At 37.8% G+C, this 26,144-nt stretch overlaps 1 protein-coding gene across 8 annotated transcripts in view; it reads left to right on the top strand.

The window, feature by feature from the left end:
* ANK3 (ankyrin 3) overlaps positions 1 to 26,144 on the top strand; it is a 358,746-nt gene that overhangs the window by 30,089 nt on the left and 302,513 nt on the right. For 7 of the 8 annotated variants that reach the window (XM_040564175.1, XM_040564176.1, XM_040564174.1 and 4 more), the window contains exons 1-2: positions 2,087 to 2,272; positions 13,036 to 13,074. In XM_040564175.1, coding sequence (XP_040420109.1) covers positions 2,102 to 2,272; positions 13,036 to 13,074 — 210 coding nt within the window. In that variant the 5' untranslated portion in view covers positions 2,087 to 2,101. Of the gene's footprint in view, positions 1 to 2,086; positions 2,273 to 13,035; positions 13,075 to 26,144 lie in introns of those variants that run through there. The other variant, XM_040564167.1, reaches the window with a different exon arrangement.

The raw sequence follows: 26,144 nt of genomic DNA, 5'->3' as shown, positions 1-26,144 counted from the left end.
AAATGGTTAAGGACAAAACTGAATTCAGTGCTGTGCAACCAGGTTAGATGCAAGAAGACAAAGTTTGCATTGAGTAATGCTGTGTTGTCACAGCAGTAATGCAAGCTCTGTTCCTCTGTAGAAAACTTTGTTGCTTGTAGGTCCGCTGTAGGGTGCATTTGTTGCTTTGTCAAGCAATTTGTTAATCTGCTTTAAAAGCAGTTTGCCTTTTTTTTTCTTTCGTTACTCAATCTATACTAATTGAAGCTTCTGAAACAAAAATGTTCATTTAATCTGATAAGCTCTTTTTTTGTCCTGTGGTACTATTTCAAGGAAGCTGATACTAAATTTAATACTAGGGCCATGGTCTGCATTTTGTGTTGTCATTTCATCCCAAACCTTTTCCTCAGGTCTATCCAAATGTGCCCATTATCATTTCTGCAACTCACTGAAAACTCTTAACGTAATAGTAGGCAGTGCTTTCACTAATCTGATAATGCTGAATGTGATTGTGTTGATTTAATAGTGCTTGTATGCACGTATTCAATGCATTGTGGCTGCAGCAGCAGTATCTGGAATCAGACGAGGTATTTGCCATGTACTACTCCAGGTTAGTTCCATGTTATAGGGTACACCGTTACCAGGAGCTCTGTTTCTGACACTTTGCCCCCAGATGAAGGAAGTCTCTCCAGTTCAGCTGCATTTATGGCACTTCTGCAGCAGACTGTAGAATGACATGCTTGTGGGTTACTGTTGTGAGAGAATTGACTAAGTGAACGCAGACCTCTTTTGGTACCCTATGTCTAGAATTCATAAGCATGTGCACTTGTAGTTCCTTCTGGCTTCCACAGGCTAAAAGTAGATTAGAAGATGGGTGAAAGCTACTGATGCATCCGATCTAGGTCAGAAAGTTAACTTTTGTCACATGGAGCTGCCTCTCCTAGGCTTGAAACAATTTGCTGAAGGGACAGTGGTTTGGGTTTTTTCACTGCTAGGATAGCATCAGCTGTTGCAGTCATTCCAGAGCAGTAAGAAATCTGACACCTGAGAAGCTCCACAACCATAAGGCTGTTGTGAAATATCTCGCATGAAGCAGACTTCATTATCCCATATTGCTGACCTCATTGCTCTGTCACTTAGGAAATGCATCAGTTGATCTATTTACACCTGGAACATGGCTTATATGTCCCCTTTAAGTACTGGAAGGCTGCAATGAATTCTCCTTGGAGCTTTGTCTTCTCCAGGCTGAATATCCTCAGTTCTCTCAGCATTTCTTCACAGCAGAGGTGCTCGTTCCAGCCTTCTGAGCACCTTTGTGGCCCTCCTCTGGACCCCACTATAAGAAGTCTGCATCATTCTTGCGCAGGGGCAGGCCCCAGACCTGTATGCAGGACTCTAAGTGGGGCTGCAGGGGGGCACAATCACCTTCCTTGGCCTGCTGGCCTTGCTTTTGTTGATGCAGCCCGGGACACAGTTGCAGTTTTGGCTGCAAGAATGCACTGCTGGCTCATGTTGAGCTTTTTGTCCACCAGAATCCCCAAAATCCTTCTCTGCAAGGCTGCTCTCAGTGAGTTCTTCTCTCAGCCTGTGCTCGTGTCTAGGATTGCCCTGACCCAGGTGCAGCACCTTGCACTTAGACTTGTTGAACCTCATGCAGTTCACACGGGCCCACATTTCTAGCCTGTTCAGGTCCCATTTGATGTCATCTCTTCCTTCAGTTGTATTGACTGCACTACTCAGCTTGGTGTCATCTGCAAACTTGCTGAGGGTGCATTCAATCCCAGTGTGCATGTCATTGATAAAGATATTAAACAGTACTTGTCCCGAGATAGACCCCCGAAAACATTGTGCATGAGTAATTGTGTGATACATCATGGGCTGATGGTACTGGTTGTGTGCAAAATGATGCTAACTTTGGGTATGCTGACTCCAGATTTTTTTGTTTGTGGAATTGAACTCCAACCTTAGCATTGCTTTGAAATAGGATTTTCCATTTATGTTATGGATGTACAATTTTTACACTTTGCAAGATTGCTGCAGATGTAACATTCTGCAGGGCTCTAAAAAACCATCGAATCTCACACAGGAAATGTACAAATATAGTTTTTGTTATAAATGATACATGAAATATTGGGTCTCCAGACATCTTGTCTCTAGCTTGGTGTTGCCATGGGCACTCATTAGTATTCCAGGGAGGCCGGGTTGCCATGGAAAAGCGTGTAGCTGTACCGTGTTTCCACAGCAACCCGCGCTGCTCTGTACCTTCAGCAGATCAGCTAGCAAATCCGTCTGGGTAAATCTAAAATGATCTTATGGTAGCATTGCTGGGTTAAATAACGCTGCCATCATATCCCTAGGCGATTAGCACTGCAAGCATCTTCATTATGTTAAAATGGACCATTGGATCAGTGTAACGCAGTACAGTTTTAGATTTAAGGAAACGTGTTTTCAAAAAGCAGCAGCAGGGGATATATCTCAGCCCCTAAAGAGGATACAATAAAATCGTGTTGTTAAAGGTGTTTCTGTTTTCGCAGAGTCCTGTGTTATAATTTGAAGCTGAAAGATTTGAGCTTGCAGCTACTGCCCTGAATGACCTTCATCAGCAACAACCCTTCCGTGTGCATGTGGGAGACCTTTGGTCTTTGAACCTCTTTTTTAGGAAGACAGAGCAAATTGCCTGCTGCTTGCTGTTGTTTTCTTAGTTGGGGAACAGTACTATATGCTTATAGCTTTGGATCAGTCAAGTTTTCTGTTCATTGCTGGAGAATTTGTTTTGATGTTGGAGATGTTCTTAAAGGTGGTAGACACACTAAAATCTATCAGCTTTTTGCTTGAGATGCTGTTTATTTGTCTTTTGTTCTCCATTTGTACAGTTTTCAGTTTGTACCTACTCAAGGAGCTGATGGAAAAAGCTCTGTGTTTTGAGACGTGTTCAGACAGCTGTGGCCTATTCCTATGCAGTCTGTTTAGATGGGACAGTTCTGCCCCTCTATGGATGCCTATCCAGTGTGTGCTTTGTTCAGTCATAGAAATGAACTAGTAAAACATATGATTGAAATCTTTCCAATTTTTTTTGTTGTTGTTTTTCTCTTGGGGAGGGGGTGGGGGGAGAAGGAGGAGAGTTTATGGGGGTTAGGGTTTGGGAACTCAAACCCTGAACCTTGGTAATGCAGTATTCCCACAACATGGTGATTTGATGCATCTGGTAGAATACCATGCTGCTTAGCCATAAAGCATAAGGGTTTCTGCAGCTCTAGAGGGCATGTTAGTTCTTTCATGGTTTTGATTATTTCCTTGTCGTGGTTAGCAGATAAAAAACAGTGATTTAAAACAAACAAAACTTGTTTGAATCATACTATTTAAAGAGTTAAACTTCAGAAATCATTTTGTCAGCTAATATCCTTATTCTTTTTCATTTAGACTGATAAAGTGGGTTTGCTTGGATCCCTTGGCCTCTTTGCAAACTGCATTTAGAATTTCAACTCTTTCTTGGAGTCTGTTTTTTTTTTTTGTTAGCCGTTTCACTTTTCAAACGTCTGTGCTGAAAGACTTTTGCTAACCTTGCTCAAAGAACATGACAAACTTAAACTTAAATGTGAATTGGTAATCAAAAAAACTGAATTACATTTTCAAGCAACACTGTCTTTTGACATCTTGAAAGCTGATAGCCAGGAAAGCTAATGCTTTTAAAGAAGACAATGCTTTTTCTTTTCTCTACATTTCTTCAAATTGGGTTTGCCTTAAACTGAGTTAGACTGTGTGGCCTAATTCACATCAGTACTTCTGAAAATGCTATCTCACAGTACTCTATAACTTGAATAAGAGAAGTGTGCTTTTAAGCACTTGGTTTAAAAAAAAAAAAAGCTGTATGAGGGGAAACAATATAGATAATAAATTTGTTAAAGCACTTTAAAAATTGCTGTCTTGTTTTGCAGTGGCTTAGGAACCTTTTGCAGTAATTAGCTACTAGCTTTGTTTAATGATTGTAATTTGTATGTAGGTGTAGCAGTAGTTAAACACGTGGTTCCTTTGAATCAGTGGGTATCTGTAGTGGCTAGGACAGGCTTTTCTTCCAGCTTGATTACTATTGATTCTTCATGAAGTCCTTTCTTATTCCAGATAGAATTTTTGTAGGAAAGATTTTTTTTTTTAGAATTCTAATTAAAAAAAAAAGTGTAGTGGTGTAGTGTGGTTAATCAGCAGAGTGAAGGGCTGTCCTAATATGAGCAGATACTTAATCAGCATTTTATGTAAATCTAGAACTGAACAATGGAAAGTGGGGTGCTCATTTAAAAAATTTTTCTAACACTTTTTTTCCCTGCTCAGTGACTGGCAAAATAGTTCAGAGAAATTAAGAATAACTGATGGAAATTTGGAAAGAAACACTTTTAGAAGAATTGAGATGATGGGGTAAATTGCCAGAATTGCACTGGAGTTAATAGTATTAGGTGATGTAACCTGCCATAACAGCCTTACCCTACCTGTGTATCTTGCTCACATTGAGTGTGTGAGGTATTTTTATTTGCTTTCTCTCCTTTCTATTTAGTCCCACTTAGATTAAGAAGGGGGGGAGGATATCAGAGAACAAAACATCTCAGTCATTCTCATGAATAGAGAAACATGAAAATCCCAAGAGACCCTTGTCTGTGACTTCCAGTTTGGCATTTTTGTAGTTCAGAAGATGAAAACACTACTGAAAGCAGCACCACAGTGTTAGAACATTTCTGAAACTTTGAGCTTTTCTTGAAGAGAACTTGAGTGAGTTTCCTTGTTTTCCCATAATAAGAAATACCACATGCACACTCAAGTTTTGCCTATGCAGGGCCTTCCCCTGAAGTGCTGAAATTTAATGTGTGAATGAAAAGAATATTTCAAAACACCCAATGCATGATACAAGAAGGCATTACAATTCAACATGGTTAGGTGAAGGGCACAAGAACACTTGTCAGCACAGCTGATGCCTGGCTCTTTGAAACTTTATTGTCTGTGATCTTTTAATGATCTTTTAAGAGTCTTAACAGTTAACATAGAAACTTAACAGTTGCATAACCAAATAAACTATTTCTTGGTAACTTTAAATTGTGAGTTTTGTTTTTCTTGTCAGGTTGAATACTGTATTGAAAGCAAGAATTAGCCTTGAAATCATTTTAGTCTGTAGGTGGTTCATAAGCAATTGATTTGAAGTGCTTCCTCAGTTCACAAACAGCTCTTGTAGAATGATCCCATTCCCTACTTGGAAGAATATAACCTTTAGTATTCGTGTTAGAAGTTAAGCTTAAGTTACAGAATTCAAACTTTCTGAATAGCCTATCATAATTACTTGAATTTTCTTTGCAGATAACTTGTTTGTAGTAATCAGCTGTGAAGGTACCAAGGTATGCCAAGTAAACCTGTTACTAGTGCTACGTGAACACCTTTTATGAGCTCTTCAGCGATTTCCACTACTAGCAAATATCCTATCACTAAATGCAGTAATGATTAAATGTCTTCATCAGTGAAATATTAACAAAACCGTAAGAATAGTGACTGTTGGTGCACTAATATTTGGGATCAGTAGCTCTATATAGAGGCCGTTTGGTGACAGTATAAAACATGTCTGTCCAGGTTACTGTTAAAGAGAGGGAGGTGATATAGTTGCCACCTCCATAATTTGAACATGAAGCCTCTTTAGGTAATTAATGGATACAGTTGGAAGTTGTACGTGACCAGGATGTTATCCAGACCTTTAGTGGAAATACTCAGCATTTATTTGTGGTTGGTTGGTTTGTCAAGCCTTTGTCTGGTTTTTCTTTCGGCTTTTTCCCCCCTGCAGCAGTGACTGAACCATGAGCTTATTTTCTGTCATCTAAAAACAGGCTTCTGTAAACGAGAATACAAGGTTTACTGCATGAAATTAGACAGTCTACTGCCATACCACATGAGCTCTTTCTTTCCATAGAAAGGCTAGGATTTGGGGTGGAGGGGATGGTAATTCAGTGAAATAAACTGTATGAAGTGATGCCCATGGAATTTGCTGTTTGCCACTGTTTTCACTGCCATAATGTTGAAGATAGTCTCATAAAAGTGCATTTTGAGTAGAACCTAATTATTTTCTGAAAAATAGTTGAAATTATGTCGCATGAGATGGCTGATTTCGGTTCACTATTCTACATGCTGTGAGTGATCAACTCTTAAATAGCCAGTGTTAATCTAAATAACATTTCATTTGCTTATTAGGAGCTTTCTGATTAGCTATTAATTAGCATGTCAGAAGATTGCAGTGAAATATTAAACTGGCTGCTGAGGCTACTTAGGTCTTTAACTTAGCAAACGTAGATTGTCTAATACACACAGCACTTCTGTACAAATTCTTACTGCATGGGAAGGCAGCAGCTTGAATCTAAAAAGAGATTCTTTTTTAGTTGTGCAATTAAATTGAAGCTAATAGTGTGTTCTGCTGTTATTGACAAGACTGGAGATGTAGTGAATTAAAATGAGGGAAAGGGGAAAAGGCACAGATCTTCAAACAAACCAACCAAGACAACTGAAATCATATAACGTACTAGAAATGGAATCATATAATGTACTAGAAATGAAATCTTGTAATATGTTAAATAAGGAGTATTATGTGCATGTGTTAGATGCTACTGGAAGAGAAGTTACTGCTTTTCCTTCGTAATTTTTATCCACAGATGCTTTTTTGTTTGAATAGTGCTAGTTAAGGTGGTTATGCTATTTCAGCAATAGCTTTAAAATATTAGTCAGGTTTTAAGTCTCACTGTAAAACCCAACAATAACATATACTACTGGCTAGTATATGGGTGTCTCTAGTGGCACTTCTGATGATTTAGGTGATCTCCCAGAGGACTATTCCTGAGACAGTGTGTTTTTTTCCTGAATGTGTGACCTGAGCAAACCAAGTTCTCATTAAGTCCTCTCTGGGATGAGATGAGAAAGTGTGGCTTCTGCTCAAGATAGAAAAATAAAGTAGTTCCAAAGTCTTGGAGTTCAGGCTCTGATTTTGCAAAAGTGCTCTATTCTGTGTGTATGGAGGAATAAAGAGCTAAGTCCTGGGCATAGAAGAGAGAATTGAGGATATCTGCCACGAATTAGTGTGCAGTTACTTAGAGACAGTTCAGTTCAGAAAATGGATGACATCTCTAACTTTGCTATAAAACCCCAGCAGAAGTGATGAGCTCAACAGTGGTGAGAGAAAATACTCTGCATTCTGAAATTGTTACGCTAGCTGAAGACATGCGTGAAGACATGCATGAAGACATGTGGCAGAGGAGCAATGCTTTGAAGCTCATCTGCAGAATGCTGCATGTGCCAAAGGCAGCGTAAACAGGATTGGCATCTCTAGTTTCAGCTAGTAGTGACTGTGGTGTGCACACTTCCAACACTGGATTTCAACCCTTTCTTAAGGTGAAGCCTTGATAAGAAGAAATATTGAGGAATAATAAACTTGCAGGGATCATGCTCAAGGAATTACTAAACTGGATTGTGGAGGCATCCTTTCATCTATGAGACAGTATGATCATGAATGTTTTGTTGTTGCTGCAGAGGTAACCCTGAAAACAGCAAGGATGTGACTTCTGTCTGGTAGCTGACTGCAGCATCCACTCTCTTGGTTCTGGAGCTAGCATTGCTCCTTTGAACTATGTAGACAAGCTGAGGTCTTCAGTACTTTTAGCAGGTAGCTGGGTCAAAACTGGTGTAGATCTGCTTACATATGCTTCAGCTCTCTTGAAAGCAGTGTACAGGCAGTGGGATGTGGCATAGGTAACAAAGGTTGACACAAATTGCACAATCATATTAGCATAGGTGGGAGGTGGTTGCACATCTTGAGAGGGACAGCTCAAAAAATTGATAACGTTTTCTGCTGTTTCTTTATGTCTTCAAACGTACATTTTCACAATGGAATACTCTGAATAAAAGGCAATTTTAAAATGGAAATAGGAAAAGACTGTGTGTGGAGATGTCTAGCTGTAGGACGCAATGTATTGGATGTGACCTGCATAAATTAAATATTATGCAATGCCTCTATCCTCTAATAAGTGGGAACTTAGAAATAGAAATATGAACATTGTCCCTGCTAACCACTTGCAGAGAGTTCTCCTTTAGTCTAAGTGTTGGACAGTAATGAAAGGAGGCTGTTCCCTTTGGGTATCAAACCCTTTATTCAAAATGTAGTTCAGCAATTGAGCTGAAGGAGAATATCCATTAGCGACCAGTAATAGCACTTGTATCCCCTTTGCTGGATTCTAGCTACTAAAAGCCAAGACATTAAAATGCTACAAAAGCCTGTGTTGTGATGGGACTAGGTACATCATTTAAACATTTAAAATGTACCAGTTCTGAGTGATAAAGAGCACCTCAGAATTCATACGTCAGCTGAAGGCGATGCTACTGATTTACAGGGTAAATAGGAGTCTTCTGTAGAATGTGAAAATTTACCCAAAAGAATTACTAATACATCAATACCTCTTTTCTGTATTTGGGTTAAAGTATGTGACAGGACTAACCTGAGCCTCTGAGTGTCTCATCTGACTGCAGCACAAAGAATGTGATGTGTCAGCAGGGAATGGGACTGGGACGTGCGTCCCTAAGGACAGGTGTCCTGCAGAACAGTGAGACATCGACCAGTGGTGTTACGCTACTGGCTGTTATTTCTGAAATGTAGGAGGAGTAAGTCAAACCATTGGCTATCATTTTTAATCTCTTAAAAATTCAGTTCTACCAACAATACTAATAAATATTTTGCTTCATCTGAATCATCACTGAAAACAAGTATTTTTCTCATGTGGTTTTTTTTTTAAAAAAAAAAAAGTAGAACTTCATAAGCCTGTTATCAAATCAGTCTTACTGTTAGATTGGCAAAGTTTTTATATGTGGCTGTGTATTGTTTTGTTCAAGCTATAAAGCCCCTAGTGTTTTGTAAGTCTATCTCATCAGAACCATTGACTGGAGGCCATATAATACAGTGTCTCAGAGAATGCAGGAATTTCTACTTCAGTGTGAGAGACTGAATGGACTCCTGTTGCTGAAAGTATTTATTATATCTGTTTGCATATTGTTAATTAGTACTTACTAGTTACCACGCTGCTGACCGCAGTGTAATAATGCTGCTCCTGCTGCTGTTGGCATCGTTTGATTCTCTTTGGCAACTTGTTAGACCAAGTAATTCTGTCTCACAAAAGGTCTTTCTTATTGGCTGCCTGATATAGTGTCCAGGCAGGTTTTGTTGAAGAATGTGTGGAAGCTTGGTAGGTCCCCAAATCTTTGTCCATGAGATCTTCTGTTTATTTTCTCATTGATATTCCAGTTTGACCAGTATTCACTGGCACATTTAAGAGTGGTAGCAGGTGTTCAAGGTAATGGGAGGCATGGTATTTCTAATTCCTCCTCATCACAGAGAAAATGATAGAGATCTTATTTGTAGTGCCTAACCTGGAGCCAAATTCTCTAAAGCTGGAAAGTGATTAAATTTCTTTCCTCAAAAATACTGTTTTACACTGTTTGAAAATGAAGTATAACATCTTCAGGTCTTTTATTCCGGACTTAGAGGTGTCTTTTCATAAATACCAACCTAAAATCAGTATTGCACAAAGTGACATACACAACTATATGTACCTGAGTTTGCATATAAGAACTTAGTTACCTAGACATGTGCGCGCACAAGTATTAGAGCACCATTCAACAGAATAACTTGCAGTGAGATACTTTCCCTTAACCATCTGCAGCTCCGTATTTCTATGGGACCAGGATGTTGTACATCTGTATTCTGTCAAACTGTTTATTAGATAAGACACACAAGCAGCTGCGGAAAGAACTGAGTGTTATAGTACAGTCATTTACAGAAACTTCAATGTAGCCTTAGAGTAAATGGATGAGAAAAACAAATCACGAAAGAAGAATCCAATCTATTAAAAATGAAATCATTCGGAGGACTCCTTGTACCTTATGTTGGTTATGGAAAGTACAGATATATTCCACTCCTTCCCTGCCACCCCTCACTGCAAATCTGTAACCCAAATCTCTCAACTTCCGATTTGTCAGAAAAGGTTTTGTGAATCTCTGAACGAGGTAATGCTTGGGAGCCTTGGTTATTAAGTCTATTATCGAAATTACCCTTTTTTCCTAATGCTAATTTTGGGCAATGTGGAAACGAACATTCCTGTGGAGTGTAAGAAATATTGTTAAGACTTAAAAAAAACCAAGGTATTCTTATCCTGCTGGCTGCTACAGAGACACAAGACATTTGTTGCTCCATAGTCTTGCTTAAGGTACCAGTGTTCCAAGAGTTGACAATCTTGGTTTTGTCTAGCCACAACTCTGCAGTAACCAGAATCTTGGATGTGGATACAAGAAGCTAATATAAGCATTTCATTACTTGATATGTTTTACCATACAGTTGCTTCATATCTTTTATCATGCCACTGTCACAACTTTTTAACTATTGGATTCATTTACCTTATATGCCAGCTATGGAGAAAAGCTCCAGTTCTTATCAGTCAGATGTTCATGCTAACTAGTTAGTAAAACTCATGTTCTGCATCTTGATGTGCTATGGATAAATGTTTTTCTCCCCTCTGTACATCTTCTTCATAGTATCACAGGCATTACATTTTCACACTTCTGTTCAGACTGCAGAAAATACTGATTGCTGAACTATTGTTTAGCTGTGTCTTGGGTTTCTCATGTTTTCCATTACGCAAATTGCAAAGATACAACAATTATTCTTCATATTTTTTTCTAGTCCTTTTGAAGCATTTCTTCCAGTTCCATGGAAATAGGTCAAAAATTCAGTGCCTTAACTGGTCTGCATTTTTTCTCAAATCTAATGTGCTGATTAGACTATTAAAACAAAACAAAACAACAACAAAAAAAACACACCCTGTAATAACTGTCAAAGCAACATATGTGAGTGACATGAACAGTATTGTAGTAAGCAGCCAGTTACACTGGTATCTTAAGTCATCACTCAGTATGGGAGCGACAGTTTAGCATATGGCTAATCTTTTCAGATCCTGGTTTGATGTTTTGGATTTATCTAGGATTATTTAGTTCTTCCATTTGGGAATTTGATTTGGTATGTGAAGCAGTTTCTCCTTGAGCATTTTGACTGTTTTGTGGTGATGTTCTGACTTCACGAAGTCAGGGCCATGACTGAACTAAAGGTGCTCCTTCTACACTGGGAGAGAATGGCAAAATGGAAACATGAATTATTCACTAGGGATTGTAAAGACCTCTTCAGGTACATTAAAGATGAATTGTTGAATGATCAGTGTAATGTTTTGCATAACTTAAGAATTAAGACTGGAACATAATATTTACAGAGGTGGAACCTATTGTTTAGAATTGTAGCCAAATAATTGTTAAACTGGAAGGTTGTTTGTTTTTTATGATGGGAAATTTTAATGAATTATTGTACAATGCTATTTGCTGTTTTTTTTTCCCTGTTTATTACTGCAATGTTTTGTATTAAAGTTAGGTCTTTGAATACAAATTTGAGACTTGTGATGTGAAAGTATTTTATTCTTCATTACTAGGATTATTGGACAGAAGGCTTTTTCTTGGGAAAGGATTATCTCTGAACTATTTGGCTTTTCATATAATACACAGAATTAGCTGACCTCTATATAGATATTGGTAATAATTCATTCTGAATTACATGTTTAAAAAGATCATTACATTCCCACTGACAAAAGAACAAAGAGTATGCATCTCTTGAGCTTAGTTTCTCACAGGGATTTTAAGTACCTTTAAAAATAATAATAGAATATGATGCAGGTGGTTCTCTTTCAGTGGGACTGTTTGTATAGTAACGTGGTTGTTTTGCTTAGTTTATAATCTGGGCAGTTTGTGACAGCCAATGATACAGTTCTGAGTAAATTTTGTGATTCCATGTGCTGTATTCACTAACAGAAAGCAGAGATATGGCAACAATTTAAAGCTTTTTTTTTTTGTAATGGCTTTGGAAATCAAGCAGCTTGAAGAGAGTGACTATTCTGGGAAGGCATAAATTATTAAAAAAAAATATATATTTTTTTCTTGATCTGAGTTGAGACAGGTGGACCTTGTCGTCCCCCCCCCTCCAAAAAAAAAAAAAAAAAGGACAGTGTTTCATAATATTGACAGGTTCTGCTTCCTGCTTTTGCACCTGAAGAACTGAAGAATTAGATAGTCCTAACTCTGGGGAGATCCAAGAAAGTTTCTGGAAAGCTGTCATAACTCCATGACATCTGCTTGGCCTCTTTCCTTCACCCTGCCAAGAAGTCATCTTTTACCTGGTCGTGTCTCTGACTACTTTCCTCACTGAAAAGCATTTGGTCAAGAACTGTAATGGGTGGCATCTAGAATGTGAAGCTATACCAAGATGCTTAAAACTGAAGTGTGCTGATGAAAAACATAGGCGGTCTCTGTTCTTGTTATTTTCCAAGTAGATGAAGCAGGTTTCTCTGCTTTTTTTTTTTCCACAGACTTCATCCTGCAGGTTTTCCTGGCTATCTGTAGGTTTTGGCAGAACTGGAGGGAAAGCTATCAGAAGTTATGGGATGATCCTGTGCTCTTTCAGTGCTTTGCAGGCTTTTGGTTTGCCTTTCCCTTCTGTCTCATGTCTCAGGATTCTTCAGTCCATTTTCCCCAGTTTGCAAAGGACTTGATCTTTTCCTTCATGGTAATGTGTGGATCTGTTTAGAAGCAATGTTTAGAACACATTTCTGGGATACATTGACTTTTTTATGTAGGTTAAAAACAATTGGTTTGTGTAATATCCTTGTGAGATAAAATGAGACAACCGCATTCTGTGGGATGTGAAATTTGTCTTGTGACATCAGTCAGTTGTGGGGTGTAAAACGTGTGGTAACTTCATACTTCTGATGATGCTGATATTCCACATGGTGTGTTTGTAAGGTGCAGGATGAATATTCCTGAGACCTTCGTTACAAAGCGATGATGGTCGTTGGATTGGTGCACAGCAGACCCCGCATGTGTTTTCATGTAGACACTGTTCGTACTACCATGCAGATTGTTTTGCCTATCAGTTTTATTTTTTTCTATTTCTTTGACTTTTAGGTATACCACAGATTCTACCCTCCAGAAAGCCCTAGAAAGGTAAAAACTTTAAGTTCTACTTTTGTTCATTCTCTGAGTTTATATGTCAGTTTTTTTGTACCTCCCTATGACGTTAAACAATAATATTAATCAATGGGGAAAAAAAATGCATACTGTAAGATCTTTGGAGGTGTCTTGTCTTCTTGAACGCTCCTTGAGATTGTGTTTATCTACCATTTTGCACTTTTGTCTTCACTTGTTTTGGAGTCTCTTCTAATTCATCTCTTTCTGTAAGCATCTGTGTTGCTGTTGTGCACTTCTTTAATGTTCCATATTATAGATGTTGCTTTGTTTATGTAAGCAAATAAACAGTAACTCTTCAAAAATTATACGGAAAGCATTACCATTTAGCATAGCCAATTTTGCATGTCTTTGACATGACAAAGCTTCTTGACTAAGAGCTTTTCCTACAGAACTTGCTTATTCCTAACAGACTAAAATCCTCTGTCAGTCATTAGAGCTGTGCACTTGTGGTTGAATGTGATTTGGGTCAATGTCCTTAGAAAATAATCAGGAATGTGGACCTCTGTCTCGGTAAATCCTTGTCGGTTGGATGTTCTATTCAGCACTTCAGTGAGAAATTAAGATGCGCTGTACTCTTATATGTATTAGCAGTGTTGGCATGAATCATTGTTCCCTTTCCTTCTAAATTACCACCTGAAACCTGCATAAGAAATTTACAGTCTCCAAATGTTACGATCTTTGTAGAACTTCCCCCTAATTCCTTCATGGTGAATTTGGTAATAGTCTGTGTACACTGTTGTCTGATGTTATATCAGGTTAGAACAAGGTGAACAAAATAACCACATTCCAGGAAGCTGGGGATAGGAACAGGTCTCCTTCTCTTATTTCCTTTTCCATCTGTGTTTTTTTCTCGCTGGGTATCATTTCTCTCAGATATAGTTGTTCACAAATTACAAGGCAAGATGTTGCACAGAGAATAATTTATTTCAAGTCAATCTTCTGATTTTTGTGTTGTAGCTGGACAGAAGTTTTTCCTTGTCATTACTGTCATCAGTTGAAACAAACGTGTGCACTGGGGATGCTGTAGTCAGATATTTAAAGACCTGTGATATCATCTAATCAGATGGTTGCATTGAATGCCTCTCTCTGCTTTGTCTTTATTCCCATAGTACGTGGAAATTCTGCTCTTTAGATGTATGGAATTGCTTAATTGAACAGATGCCTCTTATTGTTCACTTACATTTCATTTCTGTGTTTTTGTTTTTGAAAAAAACAAACCACATTTGACAGAACTGTCTTTTGCTTCAGTTTCATATTTGTTGGAACTCGTGATATGCAGAAATTCTCTAATAATGAAAACAAAGGCTCAATGTACAAATCTGTCATCCAATTTTTCATAGTATGTTTCTGTTCTGCTTGAAATACCAAGGTATAAGAAGTACTCTGAATTTTGCTGTTACAAGCATCGTATGTTGCCTTCAAAACTACTTTGATTCAGCTGAGAAGGACATGAACTGGTCCTGAAAATGCCATCATCCTGGTAGAAAATAAACATTTTCAGTCATACTCATATCTTCCAGGTGTCTGAGCTAACTATGCTGTCCTTGTGCACGAGGCCTGTGTGTTTGGTACCTGCTGAGCTCTGTTGTAATGCACAGTTCCTATTTTTGTTCCCTTAAAGGCTTAAAGTGAAGGGCTTAAAGTGCAGTGCCTACTTAAAGGAATGGACACGGATGCAATTAAACCAATGTATGAGTTACTGTATGTCTTAATACCAGAGACAAATAGTTATCCTTTAAAATGTCATCAGAAATAGTTAACGAACTTTGTTTTTCATTTTGATATGATGAAAGAAAAGCTGATTGTAAAAACATTATAAATAAGGTGAAGCTTAAAATCTAAGATGGAAAAAACACTTTCTTTACATTGTATATTTTTAAACTGTCAGTCCTTGTCTGAAAATGTAATTGCTTTCTCTTCTGCTTGACATTAAGGATGTTCTTTTTATTGTTGTTCAGAAGGTTATTTCTTACCATTATAGGTTTAACTTGTCATGACTCAATCCAAATTCCAACGTTTTACTTATTTCAAGAGCTTTGAACAAGCTGATGTTTGAGACGAAAGCTTTTTTTCATTACTTAGATTACATATTTGTGTGGGATGAGAATCAGATGGCAGCATTTTAGAAATCTAGTTCACCATTTCAGTCTTTGTGCCAGTTATCTGTCTGGTCAGGACTTTGATATAAAGCCTTGGAAATTAGAGGTGGCATCTGTAGCCCTTTTTGTTTAAAGCTAAATTGAGTTAATAGAAATAGCCAGAAGTCAGGACTGGGAGGGGGCAAGAAACAAACTCCAAAGTTGAGATTCTCTCAGCTGGAAGACAATGGCATGATATTCAGGCAGGAGCGCGCAACATGGTGCATGCAAAGTTGCTGCAGGAAAAATGGTCTTTACAGAAATCATGTGGAATTAGTAAATATAGTTAACTGCATCTGTTCTATGGTGTTTGCTAATCCAAATATATGCAATGCCAGACTCTGGAATTTGGGGGGGTGCAAAATTTTCCTTTTAACCTTGCACTTAACAGATGATGTAGGAATAACTGAGGATTTTGACTTGTCTGTGCAGTGATTGCTCTTTTATGAGCATCACGCCAAAGATAATTTACCTGAATTAGAATCCATGACATGCCTTTTCTGGTTGTTTTTCTTCTTTCACAAAAAAGTATCAAGAGCAGTTAATCTATCAGCCACCATGGACAGAGAAAATAATTCTTTCTAGATTTTCTCGGGGGGAAAAAAAGATAATTAAGGGATTATGGTTTAGTTTTTCATAACACATCCAAACCTCTCTTCATATATATGTAAACTGTTCTTTTTGTCTTGCAGAAGTTTCAGTCAGATACATGTGCACTGGGATAGGTGAAGTACTTTAGGGGCAATGTGCCAGGTGGTAGAATGGGAGAATGTTCCAGAACTGTGACTTTAAAAACCACATCATAATTGGGATTTCTAATTTAACTTTTCTCTGCAGTGTAAATCTAAAAGTTGATAAATATGGGGAGGAAGAAGATTTTTTTTTTTTCTTCTGGAATACAAACCAGTCAGCTGCTACAGCTATTTTTGGCAGTCAAATATTGCTTTAGCTAGGAACCTATTGCACACTATTCCTTCTAGAACATTTTCATAAATACATAAATCACAATAATGATTCTGAGCAAGACAGATTGTTCTTTCAAGATTTAGTTAGATCTGTTTTGCCTTACTCTGTGCAGATAGACAATAAAACAGTAAATAGAAATGAAAGTGACAAACCCTCAGTAACCAACTGCCACCATGATAGTAGTAACTATCAATTATATCAGCAATCAGTAAAATTCTACATATTTCAGTTCTCTTATCAGTGACCTATTTTTTCCCAACATATGCCATTTGATTTTTTCTTTAAAGTTATCTCAATTCTATTGGAATTTACCTCATTCACAATGTAAGAATAAAAGACTCAGACTTTAGCCTGAGTCAATTCCTAAAGGATTTTTTTATCAGTAGAAAGAACATTAACAACTAAAACCCAACTTCCTTGCTACTTATGTCTCTCTCAAAAAAAATAAGTTGAATTTCTTATGTATTTACAAGAAAGTTGGTGGGTTTGTTCTACCTACCAGCTTGATGCAGCAATTTCTTATTGCAAAGTACCAGAGAGGAGGTTTGAGTTCTAAATATTGTATTTTCCTGGCTTCAGAAGTTACAGGCCAAAACGATGCCTCAGCAGAAGATGGCAAGAGCTTCTGGGCTTATCTCCAAACTTCCATTATACAATGGCTTTGTTACATCCGTACAGCACCTGTTGGAGTAGGGGTAATAAATGAATCCTCAGTTCAAGCAATGGCCACTCACAGAAGCGGTCATCTAAGGACAAAGAAAATTATCAGACTTGAGCAACCCTTATCTTTAGCAACATATAGAGATCCCTCAAAGGATGGAGCAAAGAAAATGAGTGAAGTTATGTGCCTGTAGTTTTCGGGGTGCCACTCTGAAGCAGTCTTTGATGAAATGATGATGGCTTTGTACTTCTCCTTTACAGAAACTGTGCGGTTTTCTATCATCCTGCCAGTAGCAGAACTGCCTGGTTTCCCTAGGGCATGAGACAAGGGATTCTTCTGTCTGAGCAGAAAGAAGCTGTTGTAACAGGAGATGTAAACTTTAATGGGGAATCTTCTTTAGTCGGGTCAGGATGAAAGGATTTCATCCACTCCTATCCCTCAAGATAAAGGTGGGGAAAAAGAGTCTCATACAAAAGTATGAGAGATTGAAGGGGTATGCTCCAGAAGGGTTCAGTACAGAGAACGAACCAAAATACCAGATCGTGTATTTTCCAGGAGCCTGGAAGATATAAAATGTGGGGTAAAAGGTACTGATTAAGCTGTTTAGAAACTAATACCGGGAAAAGTAACCACGCTGGGTTAAATGAGGGTGGATTGTGAGAAAGACCTTGAAGTCTGAAAACACATGGGAAGAAATAAATCGGGGAACATAACAGTCTAGAAATTGAAAAAGCAAATATGAAAAGATGATAAAAGACTCTTAAGGAAAAAAACCCACACAACTGGGCAGATGTTATGTGCATGAGAATGCATTATTTGTGATGTTATGCAGAATGTGACAGAGGCTGAGGTGTAAAAGTTGAAAGTGAGCAGGTATTCACCTGTGCCTGGAAAGGAATGAAACAGTAGGTCTACAAGGGAAGTCTTGAATCTATCAAAATTGTAAAGGTGGGGAGGCAGGTGAGTGGCAAGAACCAAGAAGCTCTCCAAGATGGATGGAGAAATGGAAATCACAAGTGTCTCATGGTAAAATGGATGAACATCACAGAACTCTCATGAGCACTGATCCCAGGGGCTGGTATGTGCGCAGAAGGCAAAGTCAGATCTACAACCAAGGTGGCATGTGGAGGGAGCTGATTTGTATACAGAAGGCACACAGAAGAGGCAGGTGAGAATGGAGGAGTCTATTCAAAATTTGCTGGCTGGTATGAAGCTTCAGTCTTGCTGAGACAGAACATTGCACCCAAATGAGGAAGCATTAAACAGTGGAGGAGAGAGCGGGGAATAACTCATTTAAAGGGAAAATTATAGGTAAGGGGAGTGAAATGGAGGAACCTCAAATGAAAAAACTGACAAATAGCAAAGTTACTTTTAAACTGCTTTTGAAAAGAATAGCACGTGTACTATGCCACAGAAGAAAAATTAGATGGCAATTCTAACTCCTTGTGCATATAATGGAATTGGATAAGTGTAATAAAGTGAATAAAATTTTACTTTCAGAGTAATTCCTCTATCCATGTTTGGCATGGTTGAATGAATCAGTATATATGCTGTCAAAGTGAATACTGCTCTTCATCTTTAAATTATGAAAAATATTCACAACTTAAAAATGTGTTTGTTAGCTAATTTTTGCAACTTGAAGATGAATTGTTACATAAATTGGAGCTATTTCAGTGCATAAAAAAAATGCTATGTATGCTGTATGTACTTTGCTCTTTTATGTTTTTCTAAAAACATGTTGATAATGATGTCTCTGTGAAGCATTTAGGACGTACCCTGGAGTTTAATACTCAAATGGTGTTAATCAGTTCACTTGGTCAGCCACTAATTCTTTGAAAAAGGTCGTAAGTACAACATTTCTAGCTAACGGTCATTATGACTTGCATGTCATGGTAATTAATGAAACTTAAACTGCTTTTCTGGCTATCAGAATTGTATAAATAGAAGCTGAAACTTAGTCTGAAGAACAAGGCCATATGCGGATAGCAAGGTGTGAACTTTATTAAAGCAGCATATGGAAAGCTGTTCCTGCTAATGCCTCCTGTTATCCGAACAAGTATTGCCATTTCTGTTGAATACTCTTGTGGTCCTTTTTTTTTCAGCAAGAAGATGCTGCAAGTATTGCCATATAAATAATGTGGAGATGGCATGAGGCTGATGTGCAAGGATTTGTCCTGAGAAAACGTTAGAGGGCATGACTGCTGAACTAGAAAGATAATCTAGATAATCTTTGAGCAAGAATGCTAGTTTGTGTGGCACATGAAAATATCAAGAATGTGGGATTATTTTTCTTGCGATGATCCCCTGGAATTATTTTGAGGGCTTAACTAGTGACTAGTGAGCTAAGTGAAAAGTAATACTAAAACAAATTGTCTTAAGGTCACAGTCAGAGCTTTCAGTCAGGTTTTTGTTGCAGGTGTTTCTCCTACTTAGAACAAAAGCATGTATTTAAACGTAACCTTTTACCTAAGTGTTTTTTTGTTTTTTTTTTTTTTGACACCTCTACTTGTTTTTGGTGAGATCAAAGCTATTATTGAGGGCATACTTCTTTTGAGAATTTTCAGGTTAATGATAATGCAGCTCAAAAAAGTGAACAGATGAGGAAAAATAGGGAAATGAATTTAGGAACTTACTCAATTTGTCATTATTATAGTGAAAATGTTACCTATAAGTCAGTTTTTATGCTCTATTGCAGTCTGGGTGGAAGGATCATTTCTAAGATATTTTCATGGCTATAATAATTCACCAATTTTGAGCTTGAAAAACTTTGTGCTAATTTTCTATATTTAAATTTTTAGAAGAGCAGTATTGTATTTGAGGAAATTACACCTGAAAGTTAACTAAATGTATTTTTAATTTGTGAAGTTAAATACTCAAAAAAAAAAAAAAAAAAGGGCATTTGTAATTGTAGTGGAAAGTGTGCATATGAACTGCACATGAATTTAAACGGAAAAGATGGCGGTCCTGAAAAATTCAGTTTAACTGGTTTTTGGGAACTCAGTCTATGTTGGTGCTGAAAAAAATATAACAAACCGTTATATGTTGGTCTTGAAAACAATGCTAGTATTTTTCTTTATGCTATCATGTGGAGGACTTGTACCTGTGAATTACTGTTTATTCAGTTTTGACTAGAAAGCTGCAAATTATACACATGGTTGCTCTAGACACCCTTGTGACTGTACCTACCATGGAAAATGGCAGCAAATGTGATGGAACACTGCCGTTTGGAGACCAGAGGAGCAGGTCCTTTCCGAGTATTTCACATACGAATCCTCTTCGGTATGGCTACAGAAGTGCAGGCAACGAAACTTATGTTAGCAGCTCTCCAAACGGGAATGAGATGGTGGGAAGCCCTTGGAGGTGAGGGAAGCTAAGGATTCTGAGACAGTGAGCAGGAAAGAGCCCTTCAGCTTCTTGCTGACCTCTCCAGTCAGTTTTCTTATGTTATCTATCAGCTAGTGGCTGTTTGTTCTATACTTCTTTAGCAGACCTCTGATATCTGCTGTCATATTAACGGGTTTAGACTTTTAATTCTCCTGTACCTTGGAAGTGTCTTTTCCTACAGTAGTCTTTTAGACTAGTACAATGATTGGGACTGCAGAGGGGAGATGGAAATACAGGAGTAACTAACTACAAGCTCAAGAATGATGTCTGGAAAACAAAACACCAAAAGAACAACAACGAAAAGAACAAAGTGAGCTTGACTAGGGGCATTAAAGGCCACCTCACAGGAAGTTGTTTTTTTTTTTTTTAAAGCTGTCTGCAATGGTGTGCAATTAAACAAACGTGGTGAAGAAATACACTGAAGAATGCATGCAACGTTGCTGAATGCAGCAAAGCTCTCTGGAAGAGTGCTTTTGTTTGACTTTAGGACTGGCAGTACAGAAAATTCTTAAGAGGGCTTGACGTACATATTCCTTGGATAACTGGTGAGCACTGAAGAGTATTTGAGTAAACATTTTGCACAGAGAAGTAAAATACAGTTTGAAGAGTACTAAAGAAAAGAATATGTTCAGTTGAATAAAACTAACAGTGGTGGTTGAAAAAGCAAACAGTGCTTTTAAGCAGTGACCAGAAGGGGCTGCCTATAGCATCTCTTTGCCCCTTGGTGGTGAGATGAACATTTCTGGAAGAGGGCAGGTTGTACATTAAAAGTGCAGTGCAGATACTTCTCTTTTCCAACAGCTTGGTAAAACTGTCACATCCGGAGTCCTTTCAGTTGTGTGACTTGTCATGTCATAGCTGCAACATTTGCAAGATGTGAATCACTACAAATTCTTCTTTGTGCCTCATGAACCAGGCTGCATGCTTACAGAAAGACAGTTATTTTCCTTTTCTGCTGCTTCTTTGCTTAGGATGAGTGTTTCTGTGGTACCATTAAAAAAAAAAAAAATGCACAGGTGTGGAACTCTAGGCCTTAAGTGCACGTTATGTTTCAGTTCACATATGTAAGCTTTATATACCATCATGACAAAGAACATCTCACATTTTAGTTATTTAAATGGCTTCTTCCTCCCACTCACCTTCCAGCTGCTGAGAGGAATAGAAAAATATGTTTGGGATAAAGAAAACATGGTGGTAGTCATCTTTTACTGACTTCAAGGACTTCTTTGCCTTCCACTGTTGAATACTTCCATACACTCAGCTGCCCTCTCACTCCTCATCTCCCACTTGAGAGAAATCAAAATGAAAAAGCTAGTGTGTTAGGATAAAGACCATAAGATCACTTACCAATTCCCATTATGGGTAAAACATACTTGATTTGGGGAGTTGATCTATTATATCTCCAATTAAAAATTAGGATTGGAGGGTGAGAAAAATACTCTCTCCAAAATGGTTGTTTTCAGTGGGGTATAATTATAGTTAAAACTAGTAATGAATTACAGGGTCTGGAATATGAAATAGGAGAACACCCATGTTAAAAGACATTTTTTTTTTTTGTGTAGCTTGCATAGGTAAAACAATCTTTCGGGTTTCTTGCATTTTTAGTTAACTATCTAGGAGGCATTTCCTTGGTTCTCTCCCTTCGTTTAGCTTTTCCTCGCAGATTTCAATAAAGCTAATCCTGAAGCATGTAGAATAGGAGGGAGCAGTTTTGAAGCCTTCAACCTGGACAAAGTTGAAACTTTGATACAATGGATACCTTCTATTATATCCAGTTGTGCTTTATATATAATGTAAGCGTTGATGAATTAATTGTATGAATTATAAAGCTTTCTCTGATCATTTTGAGAAGTTGAAGATCTTCCTTTCTTTTGAAGCTCTTCTAAACTACTAACAACTCAAACTCAGATTGGCCTTTGGCTAAAATTAAAAATCCATATTCTGCATGATGGATTAGATTTGTGATTGCAGAAAGTGAACTAGAATGCATTCATGTACTTCACTTATTTCTGGGGGCTGATTTTCCTTCAAATGAGCTTAAAGGAAAGGCATTTTTAGCTGGTGCTAGTACATGGTTTTGCAGCTTTTTTGTTTACATGAAACGTTAGTATGTTTTTGACTTGAGAATGTTGCATGTAGTTGTAGGTTTAAAAAGATTGTTGGACACAAGAAAATAAGATATAAGACATGAAAATTATAATTTACAAGTTTGTTTTAAACCTTTGACGTGTTTTAGATATAAATCTCTATATTAAATGGTGTTATAGATCAACAGATTGTATGAAAAAATTGTTAATTTTGATTCAGCTCTGTTTAAGAGAATATTTGACCGACCTTTATGGGTGAGAGTTTTTATTTTTGAACTGTATGTACATTACTTTCATAATTGCAAGTGGAAATGGACATTTTAAATTGATAGACGCTAACCCAGGGCAGCTTAAAAGCAATCCTGATTGTGTGTGTATTTAAATTGCTGGTCTTGTAAAGAAAATTCTTCCTTTCTGGTAGATGCAGTACATATTGCCATGTTGGGAACAAGATGAAATTCCAAACTATCGTTACATACACGAGACTTCAAACAACATATCACCTTCCCTCCCCCCCACATGCACACACATTTGTTGCTCATTTGATGCTCAGAATCTCTGGGACACTTGAAATTATTGGCACAGTGATAGGGACTGTCATAATTATTTTATTTCTTTTTTGATATTCCTGAATAATTGAGTTTAATGCATTTGTTTGACCTCTTGTGCACTCACTCTGGTCTTGTCTCTCCAGCCGCTCCATTATCTCTGAATTTATTCCAATCCACATATCTTCTAATGAGAGAAATCTGATCATGGCTAGCATACGGCCTTGAGTGTGAATAGGATGTGGCTTATTTGCCTCTCTGAAATAATAATGACCATCATGTCACCTATTTTGTATGTGTTATAGCTGGTCAAAAAAAAAAGCTGCTTTTCTTGTTGGAGGTTTTCAAAAACAACAACAACAAAAGTTGTGTTTACCATGAAAATGACTTTGTTTCAACTTCTCTCTAATTTCCTAAAACATGAAGCAGGAGAAAGATATTGCACACTTTCGGGCTGTTTTCTTTAAAAAGCTCTTGGGCAGATGACAGGTAAAGTCCGTTTGCTTTGTGGGGGGGAGGGGAAAAGAAAAACCAAATAGGCAAGGGCAACATCCATCTTCTCAGAAATTTCAGATATAGATTTATATGCATGTATTTCAGATATCCAAACAAGTTTATCTAAGTTCTGGAACTTATCAGATGCTCTGAAGGAAGTCTTCAGGATAATGTTTTGATGTTTCTCTGTTTCAGGTATGATTTGGAATTAAAACAGAGAATGTCAAATCTTACTTGTTTCTGATCTTTTTTTTTCATGTGGATTTGCCTCAGCTGAGACTTGAGTTCATCTTTCTAGCCTTCATTCCTGCTTTGGTCTTGGTTCTTCACACTTGTTATTTCTTCCTGGGCCAGACTCGCATGGGTCATTGTAAGTCTTCTAGCAGAAGAGATTTTTAAGTCTTCTAAGACCTCCTTTTGGGAACAGGTGAATGAAAGCTTCTTGAAAACCCAAATATCACCTTCTGTATATACTTCAAGCATTGTCAGGCATAAATGAGACTAAAAATGTTTTGTTCTTACATTCCCCAGTGGAAACTTCTAGTTTGAAAGTTACACATTTTTCAGTTACTGCTACCACTTAATGCTTTTCCAGCAGTTTTAAGTTTTTTTTTTTTTTTTCCCCGTGGGTACATACAATATGTTTTAAAATAAAAAGGTAAGAAGTGAAGAAATTGTTACCTAATGGAAATGTCATGACTTGCATTTTTCTCCCTAATTAGGGAGAGAAAAGACTAGATATTCCTACTAGCATAACATTCACGTTATGCTCCAAATGTGGTCCCAAAGCAGAGCTTCTTCAATGTTATAACTTTTTTTTCTATTGTTTAAAAGAGAACTGCTCATCTTACTGCCGCTGTGATATTATCAGTAAAATTAGATGAGTCTGGATTAAAAAAAACAACAACAACAAAAATCTTGCAGACTGAGGCCTTTTAAATCAATGCTGAATTCAGGTTGTTCAGTACTTACTAGTTCATTGAATTGTAGGATTGTGAATCATCTGTCATGAAGGCTTATGCCATTTTTCTGGCTTGTGAAGCTGCTGCTGTTCTTTTTTTTTTGTTACTGTCAAAATAAGCATGATTTTGAGGAACAAAAGGCTGCATGTGCACTTATGCATAGCTACCCTTCATTTCTTGCGTTCCATTGTCTCACATACTTGTCTCACATACTTGTCTTAACTGGGTTGATATTAGCTTGGACTTGGTATACACCAACCACAAAGATGTGCTGTTCTGGGACACTGTTGCCTGATGACCAAACTGGTTGACCCCCCTGTAATGACGGGAGAAGGGACAGCTAGCCTGATGGCTCACTATGGAGAAAACAACATGGGAAGGTGACCTGCATCTTGCCTGACCACAGCACTGCTACACAGCATGGTCAAAACCAACTCCAGGAGAGGCAGCCTCTCAGCCGGTTTGCTTCCTCTTCTTTCCTAAATGTAAACGTGGTAAGATGCTGTGTGCTGGGAAGCTCCTCATACACACTGAGCTGGCAACTTCCAAATCCTGCCATGGTTTCTGACATAAAGTATCACTGAAATATGTGATTGGAAGTACTGTTTGTAGGTTGGGGCTTTTTGCCCCCATGCTTGTGGGGGCAAATCAGTTTGAAATAGGCTGTTCTTGTTCTCTCATCTGTATAAAACCTGCTGTCTTACCTCAGTAGAACTGTCTGTTTTATAGGTTGAACCTTCAAAGAACCCCCTATAAAATATATTCATAGTCTTGCAAAATGCAAAGAGTAAAATCAAAATCAGAATCTGCCCTAAGAATCTATTAGCATGTGAATAAGAATTTATAGAGCTTGGATATAAGGTATGTTCTTTCTGTAACTGTTTTCAAACACAGCTGGAAGAGAATTAATTTGCACTACGTAACTGTTGTGGTTTAGCCCGGCTGGCAGCTAAGCACCACACAGCCGTTCGCTCACCCTCCCCCCTCCCTCTCTGGGATGGGGGAGAGAAATGGGAAAGTGAAGCCTGTGGGTTGAGATAAAGACAGTTTATTGAGACAGGAAAATAACAACAACAATAATAATAACAACAACAATAATAATAACAACAACAATAATAATAACAACAACAATAATAATAACAACAACAATAATAATAACAACAACAATAATAATAACAACAACAATAATAATAACAACAACAATAATAATAACAACAACAATAATAATAGTATTAATAGTAATAATGTGTACGAAATAAGTGATGCACAATGCAATTGCTCACCACCCGTTGACCGATGCCCAGCCTATCCCCGAGCAGCCGGTCCCCCCTCCACCCCGGCTAGCCACCCCTATATGTTGTTCAGCATGACGTCAGATGGTATGGAATACCCCTTTGGCCAGTTTGGGTCAGCTGTCCTTGGTCTGTCCCCTCCCAGCTCCTGCTGCATCCCTAGCCTGCTCGCTAGCAGGACAGAGCGAGAAGCTGAAAAGTCCTTGGCTTGGTGTAAGCACTGCTCTACAACAATTAAAACATCAGCATGTTATCAGCGCTCTTCTCATCCTAATCCAAAACATAGCATCCTACCAGCTACTAGGAGGAAAATTAACTCTGTCCTAACTGAAACCAGGACACTAACACATTTTTGTGTATGAATCTGTTACTTACTTAATTTTTGGTTTTGTATTCTCTTGTTAGTGAACTGAAATTCTTGCAAACCTCATTTGTTGAGGGTTGTTTTAAAGCAAGCTAATTCCTCTCTCAAGGGAGCAAGGGAAGCAATTTAATCTCTTAGTTTTCTCTCTC

The sequence above is a fragment of the Cygnus olor genome, chromosome 7, assembly GCF_009769625.2.
Source record: "Cygnus olor isolate bCygOlo1 chromosome 7, bCygOlo1.pri.v2, whole genome shotgun sequence".
Lineage (NCBI taxonomy): Eukaryota > Metazoa > Chordata > Aves > Anseriformes > Anatidae > Cygnus > Cygnus olor.
The sequence above is the reverse complement of the archived record's forward strand: the minus strand, read 5'-3'. Positions and strand labels throughout refer to the sequence as shown.